Source organism: Emydura macquarii, unplaced genomic scaffold, assembly GCF_026122565.2.
Source record: "Emydura macquarii macquarii isolate MOO-44397 ecotype Brisbane River unplaced genomic scaffold, CSIRO-AGI_Emac_v2 contig_480, whole genome shotgun sequence".
NCBI classification, from domain to species: Eukaryota; Metazoa; Chordata; order Testudines; family Chelidae; genus Emydura; species Emydura macquarii.
Window position 1 is genome coordinate 5,018,152 of NW_027130617.1, and position 14,506 is coordinate 5,032,657.

General features: G+C 36.5%; 1 protein-coding gene across 1 annotated transcript in view; it reads left to right on the forward strand.

Moving 5' to 3' along the window:
* The window catches only part of COL11A1 (collagen type XI alpha 1 chain), a gene marked incomplete at its 5' end in the record, with an annotated part of 200,489 nt that overhangs the window by 149,036 nt on the left and 36,947 nt on the right, over positions 1–14,506 (forward strand). Inside the window, 3 exons of the mRNA XM_067538274.1 lie at positions 3,752–3,805; positions 4,364–4,417; positions 4,512–4,565. Of these exons, the coding sequence (XP_067394375.1) occupies positions 3,752–3,805; positions 4,364–4,417; positions 4,512–4,565 (162 nt within the window). The remainder of the gene's footprint in view (positions 1–3,751; positions 3,806–4,363; positions 4,418–4,511; positions 4,566–14,506) is intronic.

A 14,506-nucleotide genomic window follows, 5' to 3' on the forward strand; every position in this document is an offset into this window, starting at 1 on the left:
GGTAGTAAAGCACTGGAACAATTGCCTAGGGAAGTTGTGTAATCTCCGTCACTGGAGATTTTTAAGAACAGGTCAGACAAACACCTGTCAAGTATGGTCTGGTTATTACTTAATTCTGACTTCAGTGCAGGGGACTGGATTAGAGGACTACCAAGATCTCTTCCAGTCTTATACTGCTATGATTCTATGAAATATAAGGAAGCACTTCTTCATACAACACACTGTGAAACTGTGGAACTCATTGCCAGGGAATGTTGTGAAGGCCCAAAGTATAACTGGGTTCAAATAGAATTAGATAAGTTCATGGAGGATAATATCTATTAGCCAAGATGTTCAGGAACACAACCACATGCTCTGGATGTCCCTAAACCTTTGCCTGAAGCTGGGACTGGATGACAGAGGATGAATCACTCAATAATTGCCCTATTCTGTTCATTCCCTCTGAAGCATCTGGCACTGGCCACAGGATACTGAGCTAGATGGACCATTGTTCTGACCCAGTATGATTATTCCTATATTCTATTCCCTAAAGCTATGTTTCTTGGGGGTGGAGGAGGAGGAGTTTCAAAGTCCAAAGTGACACCTAAGTGCTTAAATCCCGTTGAATTTCCATGAGAGTTAGATACCTTTCAAAATTTTCCTTGTAAATATATAGCAATGTGCTTAACTTTAAGCATGTGCATAATTATTGGCAGGATTGGGATGCAAATTTGTATTTAAAAAGAAAAATGATGATTTAATAAATCTTAACAACTAAATGAGCTGTTAGTGTCTGTCATGCCAACGAATCCTAACTGAGGAGTCATGTAGCTTGGTAACACAGAGGTCCTCAACTTCTTTACACTCGCAAGTAGAATTGAATGAATAGTTTGCAACTAATAATTCATCTAACATAAATAGCCTCCACTTCTTCAGGAATATCCATGAGCAGAGCACAGTTATCCTGAACTGATTTGTTATTCAGTATTATTAACTTCATTTGTTGACCATGTGAAATCAGTTTCAGCACAGGAGCCTAACACTTTGCATGCCAAGTTTTACACAAGGTGATTTTTTTACATCCAAATTATTATAAACTACACACCTATATAAATACAGTGAGATTTCTGAGGATAGTTTAACACTTTTAAGAGACAATACTAATTTAAGGATTACAAATTGTGAAAAGAAAACTTATGAGGAACTCAATAGCAAAAGCAGAGTCATCTCCTACAAAATAGTTATTTAGCGTTCCTCACGGTGAGGGAAAGGATGTTGATATTAATGGAAAACTGAACCACTAAAATTATTGTCATTCCAAATATTATTTGCTTAAATATTACAAAGTTATTCAAGGCAAAGCCATGAAAGAAGTTAGAGGATGTCAAAACACCTGAATGGTAATCAGAACCTGATTCTTTTAGTTTCTTGAAAATCATTCATTTAATAAAAGGTAAATCATATCTCTTTCCAAAAGTAAAAAAATGAACAAACAACCCTGCTGGAAGACATCTGTGGGAAATTGTTTAAAGCCAAATCTTTCCCATTTTGTAAAGTGGAGAATATTTAGCAGCTGAACATATGGTTATTGAATACACAAAATGACATCAAATTTCCCATTGCCTATCCATCAGAAATGAGAGAAGATGGTACTTGTTTATAGAGAACAAGCCTGCAAGTAAAAGAACCAAATCCCTGTTTAAATTTCTTCATACTTTTAAAAGATGGGATTGTAAATTCCATATCTCCCTTTACCTGCATTTTCTATATTGAAAAAGAACCCACTATTTTTTGATATCTGATGAATTTACTGTAATATCACTGAGTATGCATGTTATTGTTCAGGATCACTCTGCTCACCAATTCTGTAACAGCAGAATTGCTTTAAATTATTTAGCACTGTGTTTTAAAAGGTATTATTTCATAGTCTGGCCAGAATGTAGTGAGGTTTTGAAGTGATAATGACTCATTATTTTATTATAGTGTATTTTTGAAAAGCATGGTGGAACATTAATTCTGATAAATTACACTATAACCTTGCTGTAACAAACACTTCAGGGACATTATAGTGAAACCACATAGTGAATTGCATATTCAGTAATGGGGACAGATGTTTTGTTAAGTACAATCAAGTGTTCTGTTAAGTGTTTTTAGAGTACAGATATATTGTATCAATATACATTTGTCAATTATCAATTATCAATATATGTACAATATATATAATATGTAATATATAAATATATCAATATATGTAATCAATATATTATAAGAATAGGGATTTATAATAAACACACATTTAATATGTCTGTAAATAAAACATGTGCCATTATAACCTGCATGAGCTAGTAACAATTCATTGATGCTACTATTTAGCATGCATTGTAATCAATGGATACATTTTAGTATATATATATATATATATATATTACTAACAGTTATAGCTTTCCATTTTAATGCATCACAGTCTTTTAACTTTTAAAATAATCAGGGATTAAAATATAGACACCAATTGCATCACAGGATGAGTTAAAGTTTCCTCTTTTATGCTCATTAGATAATAATAAATAGGTAACTGCAACAGATAGGTTGTACCAAAAACTATATTGAAAAGAAGCATGTATTTTCTTAAAGTTTAGCACATTTTAGCACATCTGTAACAGACTGTACTGACATACTTTTTTTAAGGAGGTGTCCTGTATACATCTGAAGTCAGTCTTTTTTTTTTTTTTTTTTTTTTTTAATTCCGTACTATAGCGTTTTACTGTCAACATGGTATCCACCATTGTAATAAAAGTAGCTGTTAGTACCAGGATAATCTTACAGTCAAATTGTCCAAATGTAAGAAAGGTTTGTTTGTGATTTTGATATGTAACTTGGAGAACGTGATCAGCTTTGTAACTTTTCACCCAGATTTTATAATCTGAGCCATGCCCATTATGCTATTCTGGTGAAGGAGCCAGAAACTGGCTAGCCCGGATAGCCAACAGGGAACTCCCCCGTCCGAAGGGAACTCCTTTCTAGTGCAAGTGTTCTGGCTCTAAGCCCTGAGCCTTTGGGCCCTCAATGGAGGGGATGTGTTGAGGTCATACAGGAGTTGGGAGGTGTGGAAATACTGGAACCAAAGGTTATACTTTAAAATTATTAAATAATATAGCGTTGCAGCAAAATTGGAGTAGAGGCTGTGCACTGCGATGTACTTATCAGTTCTTTGATATGTGCTGACGGTGACAATACTGTTGAATTAAAATGGACAGCCTGATTCTAACTTGGTGTAAATTAGTGCAACTCTATTCACTTCACTGGAGCGTGAGTAGGTTTGGCTGAGTGTTGTGAAGGTAGTACGTTTAAGCTTGGGGACTGGTATTGTGCTGGGTGTGAGTGTTCTCATGACCTCCCATTTCCTTCCCTGAAAATACACTTGAGCAACTGTAAGTATAAATTAATTAAGTTTTTATGTGAGAATATATATGGTATGTAATCAAATGAATCAGTACTCAAGTAGACTCATGGCAGTCTTTAAATCCATCATATTAGCTCTTTAATTAATCTCTGTTTTCATAAACTATTTGCCTCACCAGATATACTTATAAATATTCCAGGATGTCTTAATCTTTTTTGCCACAATATGAAACTAGTTTTTAAACTATGTTTTTCAATTTTCTGCTTAATTAAAATAGCTTTTGTCCTCAAATTTTAACCGGTAGCTGTGATTTACATTATTTCTTTCAAGCAGTTTATCAGCAGCATTTCCTTTTCTCTTTCACATTACTAGGGTCTACCTGGCCCTCCTGGTGAAAAGGGTGAGAATGGTGATGTTGGTCCAATGGTAAGGATTTTTTTCTTGTTCGTCATTATAAGCGTTAGATAACATTCTGTTTATTAAGTTTGCTTTATAGCTTGCAATTTGATGTTCCATTTCTGGTCTAGGAGCACAGGGCCGAGAGCTTGAATTTAGTCCTGTAACAGTCACCTGCTCTCCCTTCACTTCATTGTCCATTTCCCATCTTTAAAAAGGAGGGGTTTAATACTTGTTTACCTGACTTACAGGGGATTAATTAGGGCAACCCCATTTATGCCTATCAGAGAGAGAGAGAGACTTGCATTGGAGACAATGTTGTATGATAACAGTAATCCCCGGAGACTATAGTCGTGTCAGTCCCCTCTGCAGGAACACAAGGGGGGTAAGGCTCCTTGTACCCTCACCAGCATGTGGACTCATGCAGCAGGGAGCTACAATCTGGCCCTTACTGTTTGTGCAGCACTCCGAAGATGAAAAGCTCTCTGGATGCAGAATATATGGTTGTTAATTGACATAAAACATCTGTGCTTATATTTATGACTATAAACACTGGAGTTCACATATCATATTTTCTCTCTGATTCAGGGCCCGCCAGGTCCTCCAGGTCCAAGAGGTCCGCAGGGTCCAAATGGAGCTGATGTAAGAAACACACTCTGTATTGTTCATTGCACTCCTTTTAAAAACAATAATCAGCAGTATACGTTAGCTAACTTGCATGCCTTTATCACTCTAGGGTCCTCAAGGTCCACCAGGCTCTGTTGGCTCTGTTGGAGGTGTTGGTGACAAGGTAGGAAAGCTGGTAACATTGACACATAAAAGAGACCTCTCTGGGATAAGGAGGAGGACATACTTTTTGTTTCCTGTTCTATGCTTTCCGGGTATATTAGAGATCATAAATACCATTCGTTGCCTTGGTAATTACTAACAGCCAAGTAGATGAATAACTAATATATGACTTGTGTGTGATTATGACCTGAAACCATCCATTTTTAGTTTTTGCACACCACAAAAATGTTCAACAGTGATGGATAAGAACTTCGGAGGAAGAGAAATAGCTCATAGAGAAAAGATTAGTAACCAAGGACAAGATTGGTGGGTAAAGTTGTGCTCTTACATATGTCTGCACTGCAACATGAGCCCATGCTTCAGCCTGGACTCAAGCCTAACCCTCCTTCTTTCTGCACTGCAATTGCAGTAACCCAGGGCTCAGAGCCTGTGTCCCAGGACCCTGCAGGGGTACAGGGTTTGAGCTCAAGTTAAACCAGGATCCAGCGCCCAAGCTCTATTGTTTTTCAGTATAGACATACCCCTGCTTGACTGAGGTCCCAGGAGTCAGCCAGAAGTATCCCACAATCCCATGGGACAACTTCCTTAGTCCTCTCTATCTCAACATTCTATAATCCACTCTACTGAAAATGGAAAACGCCTGCCCTTTGTAAACGACAACATCTCAGGTCAGCGTTAATGCATTCTCTTGTGATCACCAATCTGCAAGCACACAATTAGAGAGCCTCCGGGGTTTGCAATGGAGATTGAACTAATCAAGCCTTTTACAAAGTGAGCTGCTTCCTGGTAACATTCAGGATGGGCAATAACGGTTTTCCACAGTGCACCATGGTCATAGGGCTAGAGCAGCCACATTTCAGGGGGTGCGAGGGCAGGGATTCTGGGATATGATAACTTTGACTTGGATGGGCACACAGCAGTGTGGAGGCCAGAGGCTTAGGTTTGAGCACAGATTAGAAAAGCCTCAGCATAGGATTAAAATACAATATAGACGTTCAAGATCAGGGTTCCCTAATGTGAGTCGGCTGACTTGAGTCCCACTAACCTGGGCTTACATTGCAATGTAGATATATCATTAGTTACATCAACATAAATTCTAAAATAATGCTGTTGGCTTCGCTGGTGTTTCTCTCACTTTATGCCAGCATTTAGCACACCATTCCCCCTAATATCTGAAATGTTAGAATAGCAGATATTATATGAGGTATCAGCATTAAACATATCTGTGAAGTCAGCTAAGGTGGTCCTCAAGCATCAGTGAGCCATGTACTTGACTTAAGTAAATCGGCAGGGCTCCATTGATGTCAAAGGTGTGATGCTGATTTATGCTAGCTGAAGATCTGGCCCAATATGTAGCATTAGCACTTCAAGGTTTTATGGTTAATAGTGTAGGTTCCATGATGAGTCTTTGTGCTGAGCTACATAATGGTCACACACATTCACTGAGGCAAATTGAAGGAAAAACTATACTCAGAATTCTAGGGACTTTTGCCCAAAATAATATAATCTATACACTCAGCATTTTTAAAGGTGGAAAAAAAGATGTAAAGAGCAGAAATAAGAACACGTCCAGGACAATTATAATTGATTTTGCTGAGAAATTATATGTGATTGTTCTTGAATATTTAAACAATTTCCACAGAACACCAAATGCAACCCATATAACTCAGGTGTCAAGGGGCCAAAGAGTAGATACACCACATACAATAACTGTGGAAGGAATGTTTTATTTATAACAATGTGTATTTTATAAATTTTGGTTGATGGGGGCTAAAGGGAGAGGAAGGCAGGCAAAAGATACTGATTGTCTTTCAGAAGACAATGTATTTTCTGCCGGTTTTTTCCCTCACCCAGCAGATAGCTTGATACACAAGTTTCTTTCTACCCTTGTCCTTCTCTCATCACAGATGAGCTCAAGCACTTCAGATGCCATATCTAAATTTTGTGCCTTTCACCTGTTCTTTTCAATACAGTACACAGCTCTCATTCCTGTCAGTGAAAATCTATCACAACCATACATTCCAAGACACTGGTTGGAATCACAGGTCAATCAAAGTAATTTGTATTTGTTATGGGCTACTTCTTAATCTCACTCAAGAAGGATGCAACTCTGTTTCTCTGAGTCCCAAGAATTATTCTTTTACAGAAGACAAAGAAGCTGCCTCTGCTTACCTTGGGTCATTTGTAAAAATAATAACAAAATCACCATGACCTGCAATTCCTCTTACAATATCTTGCAAGCTTTTCATTTCTCTGTGCCAACAAAAAGATATTTCTTATGATGCATTTCAATATTGTTGACATGCCCATAAAACCTAGCTTATGCATCTTTTTTTCCTCATTAAAATGAGTTTCCTTCAAACAACCCTTCTCTTATATTTGGGTCATGTCAAAAGGAATCACTGCTTCTTATCAGTGTGTCCAAGCTATCATCTTAATAGAATCTGCAGATGCTTCATCATATTTTCTACATGCCCAGGAAATAAATCACTTACCAGTATTCAGGGAGGAGATGGAGAAAGTACTGCAGTGATGTACAATAAAACTAATGATGATGGCTTGATGGAGAATGTGTCCTACTTTGTGTCCCTTTTTTGTTTTCTGAGATCAGTGGATTATGGGGTAACTATTATAGGCAGATAAAAGCACTACACTTTGGCTTTAGACATAGCATGTTACTGCTGAGTCTGGACCTCTCATGGTTTCACTGCTTTCCTTTTGTTAGTGATGTATATTTGGTATATGTCTCTTAGCGTCAGCCCACCTTCTGATAATGCCAGCATTTTTGCATCTCTAGTGTGTTTTACTAGTAACTGCTAAAAAACGTACAAAGCAACACACCCTTCTGCATGGTTGCATGATTCTATATTCCATTTAATCTCCAAAACAGTTACATTATTCCCTGAGGCTGTCTTCAGTGGCAGTTTGGCCTACATAAAGGACTGCAGGATTTGTGTCTGTCTGGGATGAGGACCAAAATCATGTTTGACCGTTAAAGATGGTAGATGGGGGGGGAGGGAGGGGAAGGATCTAATCATACAGATTTTAAACAGGCACTGCAAGGAAAACCTTTTTCTGTTGAGAATAATTAAATATTTTGGGTACACAGAATCAATGGAGGTCCTCTCAAGTTTTAGTAGGATAATTCTAGGATTTTCTGGCACTAATTTAAAAAGGATATATCTGGTTGTCAGTTTATGTTGATTGGGCAAAATATCAAATTTACATATTGGATTTAATAGGTATTTAGAGATTAGGTTTCTCAGTTGCTTCTTCTCCAATAAAGGGAGATCATTCCCCCCAGCACATTGTAATGTTTAACTACCTTTTTGATGGCTGTCAAGAGAAGGACAGAGGTATTCAATCATTATGTAGCTGAGCATTATGGAGCCAAAAGTCATACAGATAAAGTATAGTTGGGTAATATTCAAATGTCTTGCTAATAATATTTTTCTCAAATGCCTTTAGTAATTACTAATTATTTTACCAATTCACCTTGAAAATAATATTTCAATTAATTTCATACCTTGCATATTGCTGCTTGTGTTTTCTGAATCATGCTGCATACAAAAATGTTATTCCCCTAGGTAAACTGCAGAACAACCCCTAAAAGTGTGTATCAGTAATACTACCGCTAATGACAAACGTGAGGTTCATTTGGTCATTTAGTTAATCAACACCAGGTTCCAGAGGGTCAGATTCCACCATCTTTACACAGGGTCATACCTTACTTCACAAGTACTTATAATGGCCATAAACATCTTATTGTTGTCATTAGCCTTAGTATTACTCTGATACACAATCTCGGGTTTTCTACTGTAGTATATCTGGGCAAAAAAGAAATTGTACTTGTAGCAAAACTTTAAAAAGGACATAATTACAATTTAGTGCCATATATGTTTCTGCTTCAATAGATCTTAGCTTTTGTTATACCGTGACTCATCAGGGTTACTAGCTATTTCCAACATCTATACTTGAAAAACTCTGACATATAGAAGAGAGTATGGCTGTTTGTCTACAAATTCAAATATAGAAATTAGAAACAGGGATCTGTTAAAAAAAATTCCACACTGCTGTCAATTCAGGACTGTTCCCTATACTATACAGAGTAAAAGTGGTTGAAAAGGCAGTAACTGTTCAATACCAGTCGCTCTTGGCTATCAACAACCTGAGTTGATTCCCATCTAGATCTTATCCTCCCTTTGGATTTAGAACCATAACAGACAAGGTCATAAGTCATCATTTCTTGCTTTTAGATCAGGGTTATTTGGACTTTTTTGTCATGCTGGACATCTCAGCAACACTGACCAAGAGCTGTTGCTTCAGCAGCTAAGGAAGGTTGATCGGGTGTCCTGAATTGCCCCTCTGTAGTTCAATCTATATATTTAAAAGATAGAGGACAATTGTCTATCACTTTCAAAGGATGTGTAATAAAGAATCTATACCATCTTTCTCATAGTTTTCGCTGTGTATAATGAGACCTGTTAGCAAGATAATTTCTAAATTACATTTCCCAGTGCTTTGGCCAGTCCAATTTTAAATTAAAATAAGTGATGGGACTCCCATCACTTTTCTTGAGAGACTTTTCATTCCATTACACTTAGTTATAAGCCTTTTTCACCTTCTACATAGTTTTTCTCCTTTCTTTATATTTATACCTTTCAAACACGTAGAAGACTATAATATCTCTACATAAATATTGTTTGATAAAGCTTGTATCTAGTTAATCTTTCCTTACTCCTTGTTTCCTCCATTTCATTAATACTTATGGTGGTTTTCCTTCTCTGAATTTCCTTGTCATGTGGTAACATCTTATTGGAAAGAGATCCCAGAAATAAATGTCTAGATTCGGTCTCATTAAAGACCTGACATGTATGGAGAAATTATTACCACGTTGGTCCATAATATCATGTTTCTGTACACAGTATCTAGCTGAAAATTGCACTGTTAAGAATTATACCTAAGATAGATTCTCTGTTCCTAGAGCTACTGAGTTTTCCTTTGTGTACTGTAGGAATCCCTTTCTTCCATGTTTATATGTTTTTGTCATCATACAGATGACTGGGGAGCTAAAATCTTATAGGCCAGTATCCTTCACTTCTGGGCATCAAATTGTTCATATATTTTTTTATATTCATTGTCTTCTGGTCTTGTGGGATCCGACTTTTGTTGCTTCTTCCAAAAAAAAAAAATCCTTGGGTATAATTCTGGCCTCATTGAGGTCTATGAGAATTTGTCATTGGTTTCAATGAAACAAGGATTTCATCCTTTTGTATTTTTACCTAAACTATATCCTCATGACCAAATTATATCCCAGTTATTTTGTAAAAATGGTGACATATTGCTATCCTTGCTCCTCTTCTTCCCTTTCTGATTCTGCTATATGGTTTTGAGCTGCCATTTAAACTCACTTGTGAGAACTATCCCTCCAGGTTTAATTCAAGAACATGAAGTCACGCTCTGCATCACTAGATATCATTTCATTTCCTCTTATTTCCCATATCCTCTACATTCATACACAGATGCTTTCAAGCACATTATTTTGCTAGGTTTTTTTATGTCTTCTAATTACTTGTCTTCTGCTTAACTGTTCCCGAGTTTTAAATACATGCCAGATTTTTCAGTTAAGTCACCCTTCTTCTTAATTTAAATTCCACATAATGAGCTCTACCAGTTTTTTGAAATCATAGAGAACTGTTCTGTCAAAAGGAGTCTGTGCTTTGTGAATCATTTACACTCAGGCGATGTTCCAGCAATGGTAGGGTTGTTCACACTACAAATCTAAGCATGTCTTTTCCCTTTCTTCTTTATATTTGCTTTCAACGGTGTTTAATGCATAAGCATGGTTTGGCCTTATAGTCCCCTTTAGGGTAGACCCATCATGCTAGATAATGTGATTCACAGTTCATTGTACAGCGTGGAAGAACATTTTGGCATCCTCCCTGTTACTATTGTGGAGTGAAGCACAGCATTTGATCACATTAGTATTTGCATGACTGGACTAGAAGGAGATATTGAGTCATTAATACCAGTGTTTCAAAGGCCCCTTTATCTACTAGCAAACAATTTTTATCATGTTTAATGCCACGTATTTTTAACCAGCCTGTTGATTCTTCTGCTATACACACAAAGCATAGGCCTAAATGATCAAAGGCATCTGCAGTACAAATGTGAATGTAATGTTGCATTATTAATGCTTGTAACCTCCCTGGAATGGTGTAGAAGTCCTGAGATTCTCCATTACACTCAAGCATAACCACTTAAAAACAAACTTCTCCCCAAAGCATATTCTCTTTGTGCAGCTTATAATTAGCTTAGAACAAAACCTACCAGCACATTTGAACTGGTATGGTGAGGCTGTATGCCAAAAGTACTGAAGGGGAAAAGAATGATAAACCACATGTAAGATATACATTCAGCTTGTTGCCAATATACTAACTGAAAAGTGCAATGCCCTCAGGTCAAAAGTAGTCTTACAAATCATTTTTTTGGATCTGTAATAACATTACAGGTCTGATTTTCAGAGGTGCGAAACATCTGCTAACTCCCACTGATTCTGACTGGAGTTGGAAATGCTCAGAAGTTCTGGAAATTGGTTCTTAACTGTTTGTCAGGCTCCAAATTAAACTTACTCTTTTTTTTTTTTAATGTCATCCTGAAGTTGGAAAATCTGTGAGTTCGCCAACACAAAAATAAAAGAGAAATAAATAAAATCCAAAATTCTCTTCACCAGAAATTGCTTGTGGTCATGGGTCTCATAAATAAATACTCTGTTATGTACTTCACTCAGCAGCTGTAAAGTGTAACATAAGTTCTACGTATGATTATTTAATACATTACAAACAATGTAATAAGAGGATGTGCATGTACTGAATGTTGTGCCATCCCTCTATTCATTATGTGTTGTCATAATGTGTTGAGCAGGCAGAGTCAGTGACTGGTGCAAATTACATCTGTCCATGAACTGAAGAAAACCTGAAATCACTAATCTCTGATGTCTGTTATTCATTTTTGGGAGCCTATTATTTGGAGTTCTTTTAAAAATACTGAAACAAATCATTATATTTTGCTATATGAAATTAATTGAGCTATGACAATTTATACCAGCACAGGATCTGGCCCTTAATTAATAACTCTGTGTTATTCACTGATCTCTCCACACACATAGGTAAAATTTCCAAGAGTTAGAACAATTTGGCTCCCTTTGGATCAAATTTACCTCCCAGGCAGAGGGTCAGCACAGGACCTGTGTATCGCTTAAGCCCATGTAATTCAGGGCTGAATATAGCTCAATAAATATAACCTTGTTTAGAGGCAATGTGCTTCTCTGGAGCTGATCTCACTTCTATTTGCATCATAACCTTTTCATACACAGACACTTCTTTGTGAGGAAGACAGAGAAAAAGAACTCTGATTAAAACCCCTGCACGTCTGTCATACAAGTTACAATGTTCTCACATGCTTACAAAATCAATTGCAATATTCTGTAGCATAACCAAAAGATGGGAGCCTTCTATCCATTAGCCATTTGCTATTCAATATTTTTCAGAAACATTCTATACAATTGATTATAAAGAAAAGTACTTAAAATTAAGACCTCTAGTCTAATACAAATTAGTCTCTGTGAGTCATGGAAGTAAGATTCCAGATTTAAACACATCCATGTACTATATCACGCTTTGCAGCTTAGGAACAACTGCCAATGTCCCCTTGAGATCTTGTCAAGAAAATCTTTCCAGTGATGTGTGTCAGGTTTTGTCTGCGTAAGATTGATTAAGGGCCTGCAGTACTTAGAGATGGAATAGACCTATTAGAGCATCAAATCTTTTTCCCAGCAAGAAAAGGAGATAGTTCCCATGTGGAGGATGAATCAGATCTTGAATTGATACCACCCTTGAGCTTAGCCAAAAGGTAAAGAAGAAATGTTTTCATTAACAAATGATGGTGTATTGATTATTCATCTATTTAATATCTATGATATACATATGCACTCTCTAAATATATATCTAGGGCCAGTTAGGGACATCTTACTCCACAGAAGCATGGTCTAATCTTGACAAAAAGCTGTATGAAACAAATATGAACTTTCGCACCGTCTTATGTTTTGCAACATGAGATCCACTATCAGACAAAATACAGAGGCTGGATTTCATACTACAAAACATTGGATGGTGGAAAGGTCATATTTGTTTCAGAGCTTGTTTATGAGTTTATATAGTCCTGACGAGGCCAAATTGCAGCTGGCACTTACACAGATGCACTGGGGAGGGAAGGGGGGGGCTCACAAGTAGCCTTCTTATCCTTTCAAGGCCCACTTGAAAGTGTAGCATTTGTGCTCTTCATGTGTCCCTGAAGATACCTCAGAGAGGACAGGGAGGGCTTATAGTCCCTTCCCTTCCTTCCTCTTCATAGACTGGATTAAAAAATCATTGAGGGAAGGAGAAGAAGAGCAAACCGTATCATCCTAATTACACATGGGAAAACCCAGAGGAACTGGCCTGCATCAGAAGATTGGCAGGCATAACTGGGCCCTTACTTAGTATCCTTATGCAATTCACCAAATGAGAACTCAATCCTGCAATTTGATCCATTCCGGGAGTCCCTTACATCTGCAAGTCTTATTGAAGTTAGTGGGTCTCCATGTGGCATGGGTATTACCACATGGGTGATTCAGATTGCAGGCAGCTTAATATTGTAAAAAGTCATACAGAAGCCCTTTTTACATTCTATATATATTTATCAATTTTTCACATGCCTGAATAATCCAAGGTAAAGTTAGTCCACTTGCTAACTTAGAGACTTGTTCACATTCTCCCTAGCTGCATAAATCTAACCTTACAGATGTAGGCATATACAGAGAAATAATAATAATGATGGTGTAAAATCTCTGCAGAGAACAAGTTTATGAAATTCCTTAGAAAACACATTTGAAAGCAAGCACATTAAACTGAACTATCCACAAAACTTTATTTTAAAAAAGTAGTATAAATATTGTATTTCAGAAACCTACTTAATCCTAAATACCTAAGAAAGATCATTTCTGCTAATAAAGTAATAAGATTTTAGACAATTGCTAAATTAGAGTAAACAAGCATAATGAAACACTTCAATTTCTAAAGGCAAGTTCACTAATGGCATTTTTAAAGTCATTTCTGAGGAACTGAAGATGATCTAATTGATTCTAATAGGTAACAAAATAATATAATCTTTCTCCTGTAGGAGAAGGTACTGAACATAGTTGTTTTAAAGAAAGTATCTTAACTTTAACTTTCATTTTGTTACTGGAAAAGAATTGAGAAATTTTCTAGTTTTACTTTATAAAAAAAATTTCTGCGGAGACAAATGTCAGTAATTCCCTACATTAACAGTTAAATTGAGAAGTCCTTTAAGTAAAAATATGTATTTCTTACATGAGCTCTCTCCAACAATTAGAAAGCAGGCTCTTTTATACATTCAGAGAGTTGTATATTTGGGGTATTATTAGCAACAGAACATTTTAGTAACAAGCTAGTTTTCTATGAAGTTTATTTAACAGTCCACTGAGCTAGAAAATAATCACTCATAACTACACTTTAAAAGGGGTGGCTGAAAAAACATGCCAGACATGTACAGTACTGTGCATTGGCTCAAAAAGAGAATAAATTAACTTAAACATTCACAGTCTTTGAGTTTGAGAAGGTTGTTTGCATATGGTATTCTCTTAGAAGCCATCTGGTTTACTTAACAATTTCCATTACTGATAAAACACTGTGTGCGCCTTTCTGGGCTCTGGTGAAAATTTTATTAGGTGTCTTATTATTTTATTATTTATTATAATACTAGCTCTACTGCTAAGGTCTAAAATCAATTGAAATTCATTTTCAGTTAGTATTTGCTAATTCTTAAGGATTTGCTTCTAGACAAAAACTTAGCTTGCAGGAAGAAAGATGCAAATATGTGTTT